Here is a 19,581-nt window from a genome sequence, read left to right on the forward strand (position 1 = left end):
TCAACGAACAGATGATACGTTGGGTCCTGGTATTCACGGCATTTTTGAAGGGTTTGCCGTACAGTAAAGATCTGGTCCGTTGTCGAGCGGCCGTCAACGAAGCCGGCTTGATAACTTCCCACGAACTCATTCACTAATGGTGACAGACGACGGAAGATGATCCGGGTTATCACTTGGTAGGCGGCATTAAGGATGGTGATCGCTCGAAAGTTCTCACACTCCAGCTTGTCGCCTTTATTGTAGATGGGGCCTTCCACTCCTCCGGTAGCTGTTCAGTTACTATCAATTTATGCAGGCAAGTGGCTAGCTTTTCCGGGCCCATCTTGATGAGCTCCGATACCATCCTTACCAGCTGATTTATTTGTCTTTAGCTGTTGGATGGCATCCTTAACTTTCCTCAAGGTGGGGGCTGGTTGGCTTCCATCGTCCACTGAACTGACGTAGTCATCTCCTCCGCTGCCTTGACTTCCAGTGCCTGTACTCTCAGCGCCATTCAAATATTTCTCGTAGTGCTGCTTCCACCTTTCGATCACCACACGTTCGTCTGTCAAGATGCTGCCATCCTTATCCCGGCACATTTCGGCTTGCGGCACGAAGCCTTTGCGGGATGCGTTGAGCTTCTGATAGAACTTATGTGTTTCTTGAGAACGGCACAGCTGTTTCATCTCCTCGCATTCCGCTTCTTATAGGCGGCGTTTCTTCTCCTGAAAAAGGCGGGTCTGCTGTCTCCGCTTTCGTCTATAACGTTCCACGTTCTGCCGGGTACCGTGGATAATCAAAATTCGGACACACTCAAACTTCGGACGCTTCAATTCGTATGGGAAGTTCTGAAATATTTCATCGAAATGTTTCGTCAAGCTGGATCGGAAAGACTAATAATTTTCGCTTGTTTTAGTATGGTTACATTTTAATAAGACATGTTAAAACAATGCGATGAAATGATTAAAAGACAGTCTGAACTGTGCAGTGGAAATTGTTTTCAATTATTCTTCCCGGTACTATGTAATCAGGTGTCCGAAGTTTGAATCTTTGTGTCCGAAATATGAATACAACCCCGCCGACGTCCGAGGTTTGAATCAAACAGAAGCCGAACATTTTCATAAATTGCAAACATTCTTCGCAATATCTTGCACATATTAAATACGTAGTTAAAAGATGAATACTGTACTTAGTGATTGCAATGATGATTTAAACGGTGTGATTTAAAATGTGAGTTAACAGGATGATTGTACATCAGAAAGTACTTGAGCGTCCGAAGTTTGAGTTTGCACGGTACCTTGCTGCAGCGCGACCGACCGCGCTGCGTTCTTCTCCTCCAGAATTTGTCTGCACGCTTCGTCGAACCAATCGTTCCGTCGACTTCGTCCCATATACCCGACGTTGTTCTCCGCTGCGTCGTTAATAGCTGCTTTAACTGTACTCCAGCAGTCCTCAAGAGGGGCCCCATCGAGCTCACCCTCTTCCGGCAACGCTGCCTCGAGATGCTGCGCGTATGCAGTGGCGACATCAGGTTGCTTCAATCGCTCTAGGTCGTACCGCGGCGGTCGTCGATACCGAACATTGTTGATGACTGATAGTTTTGGGCGCAGTTTAACCATCACCAGATAGTGGTCAGAGTCGATGTTAGCACCACGATATGTCCTGTCGTCGATAATGTCGGAGAAGTGCCGTCCATCAAACGTCCACCAATCAATGGTCGATTTGTGATTCTGTCTGCAGTGGTGATCTCCAGGTGTACCGATACTGGAGGCTGTGTTGGAAGTAGGTGCTGCGAATGGCCATATTCTTGGAGGCGGCGAAATCAATTAGTCGTAGGCCGTTTTCGTTCGTCAGCCGGTGGGCGCTGAACTTCCCAATAGTCGGTCTAAACTCCTCCTCTTGGCCAACCTGAGCGTTCAAATCTCCTATGATGATTTTGACGTCGTGGTTTGGGCAGTTGTCGTACTCACGTTCCAGCTGCGCGTAGAATGCGTCCTTATCATTATTAGTGTTTCCGGGGTGTGGGCTATGGACGTTGATTATGCCTAAGTTAAAGAAACGGCCTTTGATCCTCAACCTGTACATTCTTTCATTGATCGGCCTCCACCCGATCACGCGCTTTTGCATATTGCCCATCACTATGAAAGCTGTTCCCAGCACGTGTGTGTTGCCGCAGCTCTGGTACCGATGGTATAACCTCTAAACGTTCGCACCAATGATCCCTTTCAACAAACCTCCTGCAGCGCTACGATGCCGAATCCACGGTCCTTGAGCACATCGGCGAGTATGCGTGTGCTCGCGATGACGACTTAAATATGTCAATTTTGAATACAGGAGAAGTAACACGAGTGGCTTCTCCAGCAATGGATAGCCGTCTAAATCTTTGGACTGCACTGTGAAGGTGGTCCAAGATCCCCATGGTAGTGATCATTTGCCATGCAAAGTCTCGGTTTCCAATGGACATAATCAATTGGTTTTAATCGACATCTCATATGACCTCACGTAGCACATCGATTAGGGAAAATATTCAAATGCCATCATTGATAGCATACAGTCGATACAATCACTTCCCCCGCGAGAAGAGTACGAGCGTCTATCCCAGTTGATCCTTGACAGCGCTCTTCAGGCACAACAACGGCCAGTGGCAGGAGCTTCGGTTCGTAGGAGACCACATAGTCTGTGCCGCTAAAATTACACGACTTTTTTATATATGGAAAATGATAATCTCTTGTATTTCATACTGGCGAAAGAAAACCGGCTTTGCCCGGGTGTTGCAAATGTCACAATGAAATATTTGCAGCACCGCACTCTAGATCAATTTCCGTGCCTTCGTTTTGTTTTCCTCAATTGCTTACCCAAAATTGTTTACTAATGATTTTTTTACATTTATCCGTCAAATTCACCAACTTTTTGTATAGGCATTCAAACCTTTTTTTTTTTTTTTATTGTCTTTATTAATGAGGTTTTCGGCCCTTGACCGGTTCACCTCATCATTCAAACCTTGCGGATCCCAAAACGAATCAATTGGGAAAAAATCTTGCAAATCGGTCAACGCGTTCGCGAGTTAAATCGTCAGGAAGGAAATCTCAACTCATTTTTACCAGTCTTCAAAAGTTCCTTTGAAATTCGTTGCATTGATGCAAAATCCAAGGAGCAGGAGAATTATTGCTCCCTATTTGTCAAGTGATCATTGCTTTGATGCACTTGCATCATTTTGGAAAATACTGCATCATTGATTTGAATCCTTTCATTGGATTCTAGGCAAAGGCAAACACGTGGTGGTGCGTATTATTAGTAACCGGTTTGCTTTCCACTTCGTTGTTACGCCGCGAAGACGATTGTTGTTAGCAACTGGATGTTGTGTCATATTTTGCTTTTGTAATAGGAATTACATTTGAAACTCATACAGTTGTAGAAGCGAAGTGAGAAGTTCTAAGATCAAAACTTCAATCAATTGTGTTGAGAAATGAATTTCCCTACTTATTCTACATTATATGACGCTTCCATATGTGCTGCTGGTGCTTCCGATGTTATTTTCCCGAATATAAACATATTTAGTACATCAGGTGCCGACTAGCATTTCAAACCAGTCAAACATATTTCCATTCCATTACTTTCCACTCGAACTATCCCGTTTTTCATAAATTTGCGTAATTACAGATTTTCCCCAACGTTTTGTCGATTCCCAGCCACAATTCTTAAATGATGAAAATTTCAAAATAAATATTACATATTAGATTTCATGCAATAGATAGAATCGCCAGTATCATTACGATGAGCTGAGTTTTGGTGCTCGGAAGGTTGTTATCTACATTTTTTGCTGCTGCTGTCAGCTAGAAGTTTTGTTCGTCAAAATAAACAGTTATTAGCTCATTCGACACAGCATAACTATGTGTGTCCTAACACTCGATTTATATCCATATGATAAAGTATAAAAAACGAGAAAGTTTGACGGGAGAATAAAACTCTCACTCGAGAGATTGACAGAATTGAATTCTGACACCACTAGCCATATAACCACATAGCCACCTTTGAGTTCCAAGCTTTCAAAGGGCAATTTGATACCTCGTTTCACAATTCGGTAGATCATCGCCTGAAATGATTTGAATCAATGATGCAATATTTCCAATCCAGTGTGCAAAGGAGCAATTGACACCGAGGATGCAAATTTATCCCAATTTAAATCATTTTCTCAAAGCATGCTTTTGCGAATCATTCTCAAAAGAGGATGCTCTTTGAAGACTGATTTTTACCACGTAATCAATCGCACTGCTTTATAGAATTAAACCATCAAAGCATTTTACACATTAATGCTCAGATATTGCTTTGCTTCCACCAGTAAGACCTCACTTTATGGCCTTGATTCTGTACAATACCAGCCCTTTAGCCCTATCAACTCGTTCATGAAATTTTAGTTGATGACTGATGATGTCCTTTTGTATAGCGCATTATTTCTCTAGGATGTGTAGCAAACAGCTTTTGTATTTGATGTTCCTTTTATTAAAAAAGGTCATTAAATAAACTGTAAATGTGTTTAACACAATCATATTTACTAGATTTCTAAACAAATATCAGGAGCAGAACTCGTGGGAACTTATATAAAAAAGACAGTTTTGTATATGTCAAGATTTCATCCAGGTTTTATACAATACCTTAACAGAATTGTATCAAAATCTAGAATCAGCTAGAAAATGCGAACAATTTCATGCATATTCCCACTTTGTAGTGTATGAAAAAGAAAATCGAAAATAATCACCTAAATAAAAATGACACATGTACGTACAGGGGGAGCAGGGTCCATGATTTGTGACGCGTTGACAGTTCTCGAATCAGATGTTACTCATATTCCCGAACGGTGGAGAAGCGGATGATGACGGGCTCGACAATTTCCAATGTTACAACGAATTTTTGACCTGCATTTTGAAACATGGTCAAAAAAGCAGACCTCACATAATTTATTCCTTTCAACAGCCGCAATGCGAGATTGCAAATTCATTTGCCGGAAATTCTCACAATTTTGCACTCTGTGATCTATTCCATCGTGGGGTGAATTGGCAGTCGCTATCAAATTTGAGTGATATCCTTTAAGAGCACCATATCTCGCTCGGGGAAGATCGTTTGATGCAGATGCAGGAAAAGGAACGAGATGAAAGGATTGATATGCAAGAGCAACGGGAACAAAATGAGCCGATTATTCGCCACGAAAGACAGCAAGACATTCAACTGCGCCGTTTCTATGTTCGAAAAAGTCGGAAAAGAGCTAGCATCATTCAGCGCAATCAAATGTTTCACTTGACTCATCAGAGATGACGACGGAGAGCAAGCCTCCGCGAGGCAGGAAAGAAGAATTTCTCCAGGTGTACAACCACCTCACTCCGCGGTTTCAATCTCCGGCGGCATGATTGCAAGAAACATCCGTTTATCAGATAATTCGATGAACGGGGCGGAACTTATAACAAATCCAATAGTTGCCCGACAGATATGGCCAAAGAAACTCCCGAATCATCCGTTTGCGAAAATGTCTTCGAGGACCTGCGAGAAAAGCGATCATTTGGAAATTGACGTTACCAAAGAGCGTACCATACCATCAATCAATGCGACGTTACGGCGAATGTAAGGACGACCAGAGCTAATGGTTAGAAATTTGTTGGATAAGGTCCGTCGGTTTGAAGCGCCGAAACCTGAGAGGCTGGAATGACTTATCAGCTTTGGTATGACGGTGCAACAACGGCACCGCAAATGCTGGGTAAAGCGTACCGTTGGTATTTCGCGTACCTGAAGGAATAAAATAGACCCCATCTCGCGGTCCTTAGCCTCTTACCCAGCAACTCAAATCTCTACCTCCTCGTGGTGCTGGACGGGATACGAGCAACCTTAGGGAAGATCGGGTAACCAACCCCGCAGGGAACTATGGTCGTATGCTGGCAGGGAAAGGGGGGTTTGCTCCTCTCCGGAGGTGCAAATCTTACTGAGCGTCTGTTCTCCATGTCAGGATCGGCTCACAACAGCGTCTGTTCTCCATGTTAGGGGCGGCTGATCATCGTCCGAGTGCCAGCGAGAGACTCTAAGTGAAACTGTGCGGAATGGAGGAATAGTCCTCCGGAAATTTAGGGGGTTTGGTGTCAGGCCCTGAAAGCCAGCCTTTAAAAAATCATAAGCAACGAACAATCAACAAGAGAGTACGGACCGGAACCATCGGCGAAGACCACTGCAATGACGGTGCAACAATTGAATGATCACTTGATTACAGCTGACCTGCAAAGTCATCTTGCGGATCCGAATGATCCGGAATGGAAGAATTAGTAGACAAACTACTAGCGGTCAAGCGAGCGTACGCTTTACCAACGTTGAAAGAATTTGCAAGATTCATGGACGTTCTGGTAGCTGACGCTAGTGAAGTTACTGTCCTCTGTCCTGTCACAGCCGAAGATGGAAAAGGTAGACACGAAAAAGAAAAGCTTGGACAAAAAGGGATATATTTATGTTCACAACGACGATGACGCAGACAAATGTTCCTCGCCGACAGAACCGTGCCCAGTTTGTGGAGGAATAGATCACAGAGTGCGAAATTGTAAGAAATTCCGGAAAATGAATTTAGAATCTCGCATTGCGGCAGTAGAAAAGAATAAATTATGTGAGGTCTGCTTGTTTGACCATATTTCAAAATGTAGGTCAAAAATTCGTTGTAACACTGGAAATTGTCGAGCCCGTCACCATCCGCTTCTTCACCGTTCGGGAGGACGAGTAACATCTGATTCTGATTCTCTTCAAAGTTTTACCCGTCACACTTCATAGCAAAGGTTGACACGTTTGCCTTCATTGACGAGGGTTCTTCGTGAACATTATTCGAATCAAAGTTAGCGCAACAGCTTGGGCTAAACGGTGACATAGTTCCGCTCGAACGTCACCCGTACTGAAAAGTCGCTAAAACTTGTGGATCTGGTCATTTCAGCACGAGGGCAAAAGGAAAGATTTCTTCGAAAGGGAGCGCATACAGTGAACAGTTTGAGTTTGCCCAAACAGAGTCTATCGGTTGAAACCATGACGCAACGATACAACCATTTTAACGTAAATCTACAGGAGGAAAGGCTCCTCGCAAACAGTTGGCCACCGAGGCTGCTCGTAAGAGCGCTCCACCAACTAGAGGAATGAAGAAGCCTCATCGATACAGGCCAAGAACCGTTGCGCTGCGTGAGATCTGCCGTTATCAGAAGTCGACAGAGCTGTTAATCCGCAAGTCCTTCCAGCACCTGGTCCGTGAAATCGCTCAGGACTTTAAGACTAATCTGCGCTTCCAAAACTCGGCAGTCATGGCGCGGCAGGAAGCCAGCGAGGCATACCTGGTCGCCCTGTTTGAGGATACCAACTTTTGCTCCATTCATGCCAAGCGAGTCACGATCATGCGAAAGGATATTAAGGTGGTGCGTCGTAAAAAAGGAGAATGTGTTTAATTTCAGCGCAAAAACATATGCATCTAGGTCTCCATGCAAACGGGTTGAATAAGATGTCAATTCTAGAGTAAATAAAATCAAATTATAAATCCTTCCGTATTGAAGTTCAATAAACTTACTACAGATTAATATTCAAAAGAAGTAGATCAAATTTAACACACTAAACAATCATAGTATCAACTTCTAGAGGCCCGTTTTCGAAATAACAGCTCTATCGTTAGTGGCTAGCTACACACATTGCAGCTCGTCGTCACAACGACAAGTAATTCGTTTTCGGCGAGTTCACTATTTCCCATTGGTTCAGTGCTGCCGGACATTGGACTTTTAAGCTAGCCAACTAAGAGAAGACTATCGTAAGTCATTACAACCCCTTTTGGGATACATTATAATCATCAAAAATATTCTAATAAATCCCATGATTTCAGTTTTAAGCTTCGCCCGACAAAAAGCTTTGAAGGTCCTTCTAGCATCCGAACAACGGGTAATCATAAATTTTCCACTCGCGAAATTGAATTACAATGTAACCACGCGTCGCCACACGTGCTCACGCGCGATACCAAAAAGAATTTGCTTTGATTTCTGGAAATCGCTATCTAAAGGTTCCCCCCAAAAACAGGCGACGCGACAATTCTGCCGCTTTTGACATGGTAGCGTGAATGGAACATTACATGTAGCGACCAAGCGATATAATCGCGACAACTAGTTGTGCTCTATTAGTAATGAAGCAACATCTCCATTTTTCCGCACTTTTGCATCTACTATTTTTCCGGATGCGTGTTTTTTATTTAATTACCTGTTAGCATTTTTAGGATCTTCTTCTTCTTATTATTGGCATTACATCCCCTGGGACATTGCCGCCTCGCTGCTTAGTGTTCATTTAGCACATTCACAGTTATTAACCGCGAGGTGTTTTAGCCAAGTTACCATTTTTGCATTCGTAGGAGGTCGAGGGAGGTCGAGACAAATTTCAAATCGAAAATTGCCTAGACCGGGCACCGGGAATCATTTTTAGGATGGTATTTGCAAGATACAACATACCCATACCCACGTATTCATAACACTGCCCATGGTTTCAAAGTCGACCTAAAAGACATTGTGTTTTCGCATGCATAAGGAATTATCTAAGCATATACTTCACACATTCAAACTTGAACTTGTAAACCTGAGACTGTGAACACTTAAATCTGGGTTAGACATGCGGCATATTAATATTATAACTATTGGATAATCCATGTAAACCAGTATTCCACGTAGCCAGCCCCCTCCCACCACGACAATCCTATCCATGTCAATTTTTTTTACATGCCTTCAACAGGATTTTAATACGGAAAATTAAAAATCCTGCTCAATCGAAAATACAAATCAGTTGAAATGTCTCCCCATTTGAGAGGCTACTTTGAGCAAGACTCGCTTATCCTAGCTCATGTCTCAATATCTGTAGAAAGTTATTGCTTATGTTGAAAATCTTCCATTATACATTGTTCGAAATGTACTCTACATTTTTTTAGGACAAGCGAAAATCTAATATTTGATCTTCAGTGTTAATGATTGGATGTCGTGTTCTCTCCAGCTACATCGTGCGCTGGGAAATGCTCACAAGTCAATATTTGATTTACAGCTACTTCAATAATTGGTGCACGAAAAGCGACAAGGTATGTGTCAGCTGTTGTCAACCGGTACATTTTACAGTCAAGAACTTCTATGGCGACTGTTCTGAATTTATTTATGATGCCATATTATATGTAATGGTTTTTTACAAGTGATAGGCTTCTAGTCTATAAATGTACATTAATTATGAAGCAATAGTGAACCATGTATTATTGACTCTATCGTCATGTTGAAATGTCACCTTACAGGTCTCCTACTGTATCTGCTGGAAAGCCCTTCGAACGATGGGTAATGAACGATGATAGTTCGATGGAATTGAAACAGGGAAAACCAATAAGTATTCTTCACCTTCGCTCGTATATTTGAATTCATCCGTCAGGCAGTTAAACGGAGGAACAATTCTGGGCATTATTGCATTGGAAGCAGTCCTACTCATACCGGTGGTATCCTTCGCTGTCGGTCGATGGTGGATTGCGTGCATTCAAGCATCAGTCATCAGAATAGTTATGAGTGTTTTCATGTCGTCGATTGATTGGAATTGATATCTGAATCGAGATGCGGAAAAAGGACGAGCATGGGATCAGGGTTATTTTTGATTCTTATTTGGTTAACGATTGCGGGTACTAAAATTAATTTTTTATCTGTAATATTCAATATTGATCAAAGATGGTGGTTGACGTTAACAGTTCAATTCATTAGAGTAGGTTATGTAAATATCAAAATAAACAGCATGAGTTGCATTTTCAGTTCTATCTTCAGCAAAAAGACGCTGTGTTCTTTGCCGAAAACAGAACTCCTTCTCGTTTTTATTCTTTCGTGGCCGTAGGTCACCAGAAGTGTCGCCTTTGAAAGCTATGACAATAATCCCCATCTCCCCAATCGTGTTTTTCGTAACATGCCTTTTCTTTTCTTTGAGAGCCATTCCGATTTTTTAGCACCCTCATCAGACAAGGACAAGTTGTTGGTAGCGTGCTTCGCCAAGGTGCATAATAATCAAACGGAGAGCAACGATGATACTGAATTGTAGCTCAATTGCAGATCAGCCATATAGATCAGTCCAAACTGACCAACGGTCATCCATGGCAGTAATGTCCGAAAGAGATTGTAGATTTAAATAGGATCGAAATAGTCGTTTGGTCACGACCAAATCCGGAGCTGGGTATAAATGAGGCAGCTTAAGAAGCGTCACATGTCTCTCCCAAAAATATTGTCCACTTGTATACGACTAGGATACCTTCTCTTTTTGAAAACATGAATTAGTTAATGATATGGAAATGCTAATATTATCTTCCAAACTTGGACGTACATGTTCATGATAGAATTAGAGGCGAAAGTATAGAATTGATAGTTCCGTTAGGATATGGCAGGCATGAATAATGTTTTTATAGAAGTCGATTTGAAAGCGAGCGGAGGGCAATATTTGTGATGGCACATATCGCACGACCTTCCTTCTGCCAAGCTCCCGTATGAAGGGGAAGGGAAGAATATCAATGTGGAAGCTGACATATCTCCACTTCCATACGGAAAACTAGAAGGATCCTCTCCTAAAAGTTATCGTCCCATCAGTCTTCTCTCAGGGTTATCCAAGCTGTTTGAGAAGGCGACTCACCGCCTGTTACTTGAATCTGTCGATTACTACAACATTGTGCACTAAGTGACTCAAGTTACCAATAGCCTTAGACGGATCAGGTTTTTCTCAAAAACCTCTGCCATGGGCTTACTCAATGTCGAGAAGACGTTCGACAATGTTCGGCATGGCGGACTGGTGTACGAACTACGATGCTACAATATTCCCAGCAACCTGGAATCATCCGCAACTGTCGGTGAGGACATTCCGGATCTCAATCAGCGGAGTGAGTTCCAATGTACACGACATCATCACAGGCCTGCAACCTCCGACCCCCAGAAGGTGGTCCTGTCGCTGTTCGCAGATGACACCTCTCTCGTCTACAAAGGAAGAGTAATCAGAGCGCTAGTGGCAAAACTCCAACCAAGGTTATCATCTCCTTAGCATTAGCATTGAGCAATACGCACAAAATCGTAGGTGGTACAAGCCAAGACTATTGTACGAGAGTAGCATCACCTTCATCCGTTACCACAGATAATGATTTAGGACTAATCACTACCTCTTAGATGGAAGCAATGCACTCTCCAATAGTCGAGATATGTCCTGGCCACGTCCTTACGAATGCTGAGGAAGGGGAAGGATGGTTCGTTGGACACCTACTTAAGAAAGATGCAGAGAACTCTACGACCTCTCATAGGTGCCACAGGAGGTTTTGGGATTGTGTGGAAGGTTATAACAGCAGGAATCGTTTTGGTAGAACGTGGAACACAGAAAGAACTAAGATAGAAATACAAAGTAGGAAAGGGACGAGCCTGGAATTGAACCCACGACCTCCTGCTTATAAGGCAGAAGCGGTAGCCACTAGACCACCGAGCGCTTCTTCCAACCCAGGTTATCATCTCCTTCATTCAAAATCTCCTAAACATGTACTGCTTGGGGATTGTAAGATTACTCTCAATGAACTTTGGTCTAGGATACAGGTTTACGCGGAAAGATTATTTTACGCCAATAAGCCCCAAATGTCACCTCCTGAAGACTGTTGGGGCTTTTCAAGGCGCTTGATTTGCTACAAGAACATCGTCTGTATCTTTTTATCAATTTATTTAAAAAAAAAATATGACGTTAGTGAAATTTATAAAACTTGAGATAAACAAAATACATCTCCAATTTTTCTATATAATAAAGAATATGAGTTGCTCTTTCAAATGCCGTGTAAACATATGTTTTGGTTTGCTTCGTTGAAAATTACATGTCAAAATTCCGTAAAATAAATTTGTTTTTGTTTTCTTTCTTTTTCGAAATAATGTTTAATTTTGATACACATAGTTAAGTTTGCTATTTTAAGGTGTTTTTGTGAGATATTGCGAAACAAATATTCCGTTACCAAAGCAGACTCGATGGATACGGGGAATTGACTGATAGCCAATCATCATTAGCTAGTTATGGAACAACTTCTCGCGAGGGCAGCTGCTGTATAACTGCCAATACGTCCACGTACTTAATGGAATAGGGTGGGTTCAAGTCCCGCCAACAGGCGAATCTTTTTTCGCAAACTCCTCTATATATAAACATGAGTTTACATTTCCTTTGAGGCAATATAACGTATGAACGGGTTCATAGATTTGAAAGATGTTCTCACCAATCGATTCGTTTTGGGCTCATCTGTGTTTGTATACTCAAAAAGTTGACGCATTTGACGAGTAAAGTAGGGAAATTGCCAAATAAAACACTTTTATGCGTTCTGAAGAAGCCATCAGCTCGAATTGAAATCGATCGAGATCGGGCAAGTTCGTCTAGTCTTCTTCTTCTTCTTCTTCTATATAGATAAAAATGAATTTCTGTCTGTCTGAACCTTATAGACTCGGAAACTACTGAACCGATCGGCGTGAAAATTTGTACGCTGAGGTTTTAGGGACCGGTGAAGGTTCTTAAGATGGTTCGATACCCCTCCCCGCTTTGGAAAGGGGGGCTCCCATACAAATCAAACACTAATTTCTTCATAATCTGGCATGTGGAGGTTTTGGAAGGGAAGATATGTTTCTGTGGTGCTATGAAGCCCCTCCTCCTTCTGGAAAGGGGGGCTCCCATACAAAATGAAAAAGAAATTGCTGAAAAACTCGAAACTAATCAGAGAATAAATCAATTTTTGGCGAAACGAAGTTCGTCGGGTCTGCTAGTATCTCATAAAAACACTTTAAAATGGCAAATTTATCTTTGTGTATCATAATTAAACATCTTTTCCAAAAAAAGAAAAAAATCTGACTTCCCTCACAAGTTATTAATCAAGATTTTTTTTATATAGTGGGCCACCCTATTTTTTGATAGCACCATAATTACTATTCCTAAGAATTTTGTAGAACAGCATTTTTTTAAATATAGTTTTGACGTCAAATGCATCGTTCCCCGTAAGTCTGTATCCTGAACCACAGTGCAATGGCACGTTAGCGGAATGGATCAATGGAGCTGACTATCTTTGTTTGAACCTAGACAGCAAGCCTGTCGTCAGGCAATAGGTTGGCAAAACAGTGACGATGTGCAATGTACACCCGATTCTGTTTTTACACGGGTTTTTAAAAGAGGCTATGTAGAAAAATCACATATAAAATTTTTTACACGGATTTTCGAACCCTTTTCGAACCATTTTTACACGCGTCCCCCTTGTAAGAAAGAATCGGGTGTATTGCTTAAACTTTTGTGTCCATTCATCAACCGTCGGATGTCATTGTCCCTGAAAAACAAGCTAGAACTGTGTGTGATTGCTTCGAAACCATCGACCACACCGGCTACCGAAGGTGAGCTTGTCGTCTATGATGACCCCAAGAATCTTCAGACTCCGCTTTGAAGTGATCGCGGCGTCTCCTTACGGTTGTTAACAATAACCACCACCGTCTTATGTTGAGCGAGTTCGAGGCCTTTCTCACTTGTCCAATCCACAACAATGCTGATCGCGTATGCTGCGGTTAGTTCTACTTCAGGAATTGACTCCCCGTAGACCTCTAGTGTTACATCATCGGCAAAGCCTACGATCTTCACACCAGGAGGGAACTTTAGCTTCAGTACCCCGTCATACATCAGGTTCCATAGTACCGGGCCCAGGATTGACCCTTGCGGGACTCCTGCGGTAATAGGAACGCTTTTCTGACCGGCATCGGTCTCGTATAACAGCACACGGTTCTGGAAGTAGCTTTCCAAGATCCGGTACAGTCCAACCGGCAGGATAAGCCGGCGTAACGAGAGCGCGATGGCATCCCAGTTTGCGCTATTGAATGCGTTCTTCACGTCCAGTGTCACCAACGCACAATATCGAATTCCTCGCCATTTCTTTTGGATCGCTACCTCTGCAGTCTTTAACACTGAGATGATAGCGTCCACTGTGGCCTTACCCTTCCGAAAACCAAACTGGTTGCTCGACAGGCCATCCGTACCTTCTGCTTACGGGGTGAGCCTATTGATGATGATCCTCTCTAGCAATTTACCCGTTGTGTCGCCCGGAGGAGTACCAACTTCTACCTTTTCCATCTCTCAGGGAAACGACGCTCGTCTAGGCTCTCTGCATAGCTAGCCTGAACATGTTCTAGTTCGCTATGATCGCTGCCTTGAGTGCGCTGTTTGGGACTCCATCAGGCCCTGGGGCTTTGTTCGTCGCCATGGTACTAGCCACTGCGAGTAACTCTTCATTCGTCATCGGAGCCACCATTTCGGAAACACTCCCAGCACCTTGCAGCGCCGGAGGCCAGGGACTTATGGCTCGGGACAAGAATCCTCGACAACCAGTCCGGTGACCGTTCGGGGGATGTAGAGCCCCCTTTGGTCTTGGCCATAACGATCCTGTAGACGTCACCCCACGGATTCGCGTTGGCACCCTCACACAGGTTGTCGAAGCACACTCTCTTGCTGCTCTTGATGGCCTTGTTAAGGGCCAATCTCGCAGTTCGGAACACTTCACGGTGAGCCGCTCTTTTCTCCTCAGTGCGGGCTCGTTGCGTCCTACGTCTGGCCTTAAGGCAGGCTGATCGTAAGGCAGCAATTTCGGCACTCCACCAGTATGCCGGGCGTCTGCCATTTCTTGGCAGGACAGCTACCAGCGCATCCCCGCTTAGACTGTCTGTGTTGGCCTCCAGTCCCAGGGCCGCGGTGAAAACTTCGCTTTCGAAGTGGTTGGCCATCCACTCACGGGCCTAGCAGGGAGATTACCCGCCCTCTGGTGCTGCATCCCATAGTTAATCCTGAAGCGAATTGCCAAGTGATCACTATAGGTGTAGCCCTCATCTACCCTCCAGTCCAGTTCAGAGACCAGATCGGGGCGGACAAACGTTACATCTATCCACGACTCGGCCCCATTCCTACGGAATGTGCTTCTGGCTCCGTCATTGACAAGCACTGTATCGAGTTTGGCAAGTACCTCGAGTAACGCTTGCTCCCTCTGGTTGGTGCAGCAGCTGCCCCATTCCACTGCCACCTACCTAGACCCGTCCGCCACCCAGTTGCCGTTGTCGGCAGGGACGTTGTACGGGTCAGACAGGAGGGTGACATCGGTCCTCGATTCCGAGACCGACTGCCACAGCAATTGCTGAGCAGATGCACTTTGGTTCAGGTTCAGCTGTGTTACTTGCACGACTTTTTCCTATTGGCCTCATAAAAGGGGTTCGCGGGCCCGCCCATGGCAAGGTGGCTGGATTGTCCCTCCTCGCCACAGTGACGGCACAACTTGCTACGGTCTGGGCCCTTGCACTCGTAAGACTTGTGCCCGGACTCAAGGCACCGGTAGCACCTGTCCACTGAGGTTGGCTGGAGCACACTTACTGGGCTGGCCAGCCAATCTTCAGTTTTCCTTTCTCGGTGACCTTTTTGGCTTCCGACACAGGTAGTCTGAGGTAGGCTACCTGTGTGCCAAAGAGTCCCCCTCTTAACCTAACAGAGGACCGCTCCAGCTCTGTCCTTCACTGCTCTTTGACAGCAGTAACGACATCTTCGGCGGTCGTGGCCTCGTCCAGTTGCTTGCACTGGAGGGTTACTTTCGCACCCAACGACTTTACTTGGGCACCGTCACCCAAGACCTCCTGGGCCAGCTTCTGGTAAGCTTTCCCGCTGGATTGCGCGCCACGCTTCAACACCAAGATTATCTCCCCATTCTTGGTGCGTTTGACGCTGCGAACTTCCTCGCCTAGGGCCGATAGGCTATCGGCCGCTCTTAGTTATTTAAGTACATCGGCGTACTTGTCCTTGTCGGTTTTCACCAACAAGGCCTCGCCTCTGTCCTTAACCTTCGCCTTCGTGGCCTTCTTAGCGGGTTGAGGGTTGCTCGGCTTCCGCTTCTTGCTGACCAGCTGCCATGGACTTTCACCCTCTTTTGCGGGTTCCGATGGCTGGTTAAGGCCAGGCTATGGCTCCTGTGTCTATTTGGTGTTTTTCACCTTCTTGGGCACACGCCCTTCGGGTTTTTGAACACCATCCAGACGACGTTTAGTCTTTAAGGCGGCCTGGGTCTGGGCCTCCTCGAGTTGGGCGTTTTCTTGCCCTCGCTGACCGTAGGGGCGGAGTCGGTCACCTCTTTGGCCGTAGCAGCACCAGTAGGGGAGAGGAGGGCCTCAGTCTGTATACTTTTGGCTACCTTCTTCTCCGCTACACGCCTGATGAAGGCGTCCTGTTCTTGTCTTGCGACTAGAACAGCCAGTCGAAGCACCAACAGGCTATGTCTGAGCTCCTTGTTGGTGTTCGCTTTTCCGCTTACGAACTCGATGATGCCATCGAGTTTTTCAGCCACTACTCGTATTCCAGGTAGTGGGTCGTCGGGCGTGCAGACAATGCTGCTCCATGCCACCACCGGGCTACTCTCTGCCACCGCGGGGCTACTTTCAACCTCCGCGGGGGTATTGGCTACCACCACGAGCCACGAGGTTGCTTCCTTCCGCCGGTGAGGAATCTCCGGTACTGTCCATTGCAGATACCGTCGCTGCTACCGCAGCTACCATCTCACTATACCCCTCTCTGGTTGGGGACCTCGATAAACCCCCTTTGGCGAAGGGGTTCACCACCTCCTAAACTGGTAATTTTCCAAAAAAAATCTTTTGCTGCTTATTGCTGTATGGGTCACCCTTGCGGCTGCCTCTGAATCCCGCTGGAGTAGTCGCCTTTAGTGATCCCATGGTTATCTATGCCTGTCTTGCGGCAAGCAGAGAGAGAGGCCATGCGAGGGTTGAAACTTGCGTGTACAGAGCCAGATCAGCGCAAGTCAGGAATGGGCATCTGAACCTACTACTACCCAGTAGGCAAAACTGGATGGCGGGATTGGGCGGCGTGCTTCAAGGCCCACCACGGATTTATGGGACGGAAGACAGCCTAGCCATTAGCCCACTCGCCGTTTCGAGTCGGTGTCATCCGGTCCTACTAAGAGAGTAGAATGTCATGCTGCCAGCCCTCGTTTCATAGTATTGCATTGTACCATACTCAAGTCATTAACATGTCTGTCAGAACCATTATTGAGGCCTTACTGACGTCAGCCTCAATGCGCTCCCGCGCTCCCTCGTTTGTAGCTCATTTAGCCGACTGGTCGTGTCGATTAGTGTTGACAGACCATCATTTCCAGTGGGTACCGCGCGGAGGCGAACTACACGAGCAGCAGGGCCTTGTCGTTAGCCCTGAGTGTAGAATTAACCGTTTCGATGGATTCTAGATGGCGTTGAATATCATCAAGATTGTCCGTACGATCAGGTGGCAAGTACGCAACCCCAAGGCAGATAATGAATCCAGGCATATTGACTCGATAATTGTTCGAGGGTATCACTGACGACAGCAGATTCACGAGCACAATTAAACTTAGATAAAACTGCGATTAGTACACCACCGCCACGGGTTTTACGGATATTCAAAGGATTGCGATCAGTTCTGAACACCAGATAGTGGCATCCAAAAAGCTGTCCTGATTGTATGGCGACGTTGAGCCTAGTTTCGGTTGATACAACTACATCGTAATCTTCTTCGTATACCGCCAAAAAGAAATCGTCGATTTTGGTACGAAGCCCGCGAACATTCTGATAGTAGATGCGCAGACCACCGTTATCGTTGCTGATGTGGGAATGCAGAGTACTGAAATGTTGGGGAGTATCATTTTTAAAAGGAAGAAGCGTTGTCGCGAGTTGTCTAGAATCAGGAATCTTGTCAGGAGATGAACTGAAGGTGTTGAATGGAAACTTGCCAGATAAACCTGCCTTAAACACAGGGCCGGGACGGCTGATGATCGTAGGCTGGATTGGCTCCTGTGATATGCGGACAGGGACCTTCCACAAGGCTAGGGGCAAGTGTGCGTCTCGGTGTCCGATCGAAAGGATTATCAGATGAATGATGCAAATGATAGATTGATGTGAAATGATTTCCGTTTGCCTTGTACGAAAAATATACCACAAGTCAGTCAAAAAGCCGCTTGGTGCGGTTTGGCAAAACCCCGACCAATTGATGATCACATTATTAGCAATCAAAGCAACTCCTATTCCTACATCATTGTGTCGCTGGCCGGGATATGAGCAATCTTAGGGAAGATTGGGTAACCAACCAATGGTGGGAACTATGGTCGTATGCTGACAGGGATGGGAGGGATTTGCCCCTCTCCGGAGATGCAAATCTGATCGAGCGTCTGTTCTCCATGTTAGGAGCGGCTCACAACAGCGTCTGTTCCTCATATTAGGGGCGGCTGATCATCGCCCGAGTGCCAGCGAGGGACTATAAACTAAACTGTGCCCATCATGCTGCATCGTATCAACACCGAGAAGGCAGCCCCTTCAACGTGATGTAGGTAGCGCAACCCTGGTAAGGTAGCCTACCTAAGATTCTACAGTTACCAAGAAAGGCAAAAGTAGAGCAATCGAATTGATTCAACGGCAACAGACCCGGCAACGATTAAAGGACAACGATTGGAAAGTCGGATATTGGAACGTGAGAACTTTGAATGAACACGCACGTGTTGGTTCATGAGCTGCAGAAGGTCGGCATGAGTGTGGCAGCAATCCAGGAAATTCGGTGGCTTAGAACTGGAGAACGTGAATTCCGGGCGGTGGATCCCATAGCGAACACTTCATTCAAGTACCACATCCACTATAGTGGCGGTGACAGAGCAGAACGAGGAGTTGGCTTCATGGTGATCGGGATGCAGATAAAGCGTGTTATCCGGTGAAAGCCGATAAGCGACCGCATTTGCGTGTTAAGAATAAAGAGCCAATTCTTCAACTATAGCCTGATCAACATCTATGCCCTAACGAACCATAAGCCTGATGACGTGAAGGATGAGTTCTATGAGCGCTTTGATAAGGCCTACGGAGGGTGCCCAACACACGATATAACCTAGGATATGATATAACGATTGTCATCGGGGTTGCAAATGCGCAGATCAGAAGAGAAAGTTTCTTTCGCCCTGTCGTTGGTACGGAAAGCCTTCCGCTACCAACGATAATAATCTGCGACTTGTAACCTTTGCTGCTGCGAGAGGGATGACAATCAGCAGTACCTACTTCGCACGTAAGAATATCCGCAAACACACCGGGTAACATCCGAGTGGAGACACTTGCTCACAGATAGACCACGTGCTGATTGACGATCGACATTTCTCGGATGTTATAGATGTAACGTCCTTCAGAGGTCCGACTATTGACTCGGATCACTACCTTGTAGTTGCAAAAAATCGAGCACGACTCTCCAGCGTCACGAATTCACGAAACAACAGAACGATGCGTTTGAATATCCAACGCTTGTCAGTTGACGGAGTTGCTGAACAGTACCACCAGAACAAAATCGAAACAAGTTCTTGAGGATGATCATCAACACTCCTTTTAGGACACAAGAAGTTCACCGTCTGGCCGGTATGAAAAGACTACACAAGCATTTTGATGAGTGTTAGAACAATGTGAGGGTCCGTTGCACCATGTTGGATCAGCAAGTAATTAGAGCACTAGTTCCAATCTAGGTTATCAAATTGTTATTGTAAAT

At 45.1% G+C, this 19,581-nt stretch overlaps 1 protein-coding gene across 1 annotated transcript; it reads left to right on the forward strand.

Moving 5' to 3' along the window:
* Positions 1 to 6,269: 6,269 nt before the first annotated feature.
* LOC134206167 (histone H3-like) lies at positions 6,270 to 10,065 on the forward strand. The gene is made up of 3 exons (XM_062681858.1): positions 6,270 to 6,417; positions 7,060 to 7,407; positions 9,974 to 10,065. The coding sequence occupies exons 1-3, from the start codon at positions 6,270 to 6,272 to the stop codon at positions 10,063 to 10,065; spliced, it is 588 nt and encodes a 195-aa protein (XP_062537842.1).
* The last annotated feature ends 9,516 nt before the right edge of the window (positions 10,066 to 19,581 follow it).

The sequence above is a fragment of the Armigeres subalbatus genome, chromosome 1 (genome assembly GCF_024139115.2).
Source record: "Armigeres subalbatus isolate Guangzhou_Male chromosome 1, GZ_Asu_2, whole genome shotgun sequence".
In the NCBI taxonomy this organism is placed as follows: Eukaryota; Metazoa; Arthropoda; class Insecta; order Diptera; family Culicidae; genus Armigeres; species Armigeres subalbatus.

What these genes read in the sequence shown, in the direction of transcription:
- LOC134206167 (XM_062681858.1), top strand. Translation starts at nt 6,270, where the DNA reads ATGGAAGAATTAGTAGACAAACTACTAGCGGTCAAGCGAGCGTACGCT. An exon ending in CACAGCCGAAGATGGAAAAG is followed by an intron (nt 6,418 to 7,059) that starts GTAGACACGAAA and finishes GTAAATCTACAG; the next exon opens with GAGGAAAGGCTCCTCGCAAA. An exon ending in GGATATTAAGGTGGTGCGTC is followed by an intron (nt 7,408 to 9,973) that starts GTAAAAAAGGAG and finishes CCGATTTTTTAG; the next exon opens with CACCCTCATCAGACAAGGAC.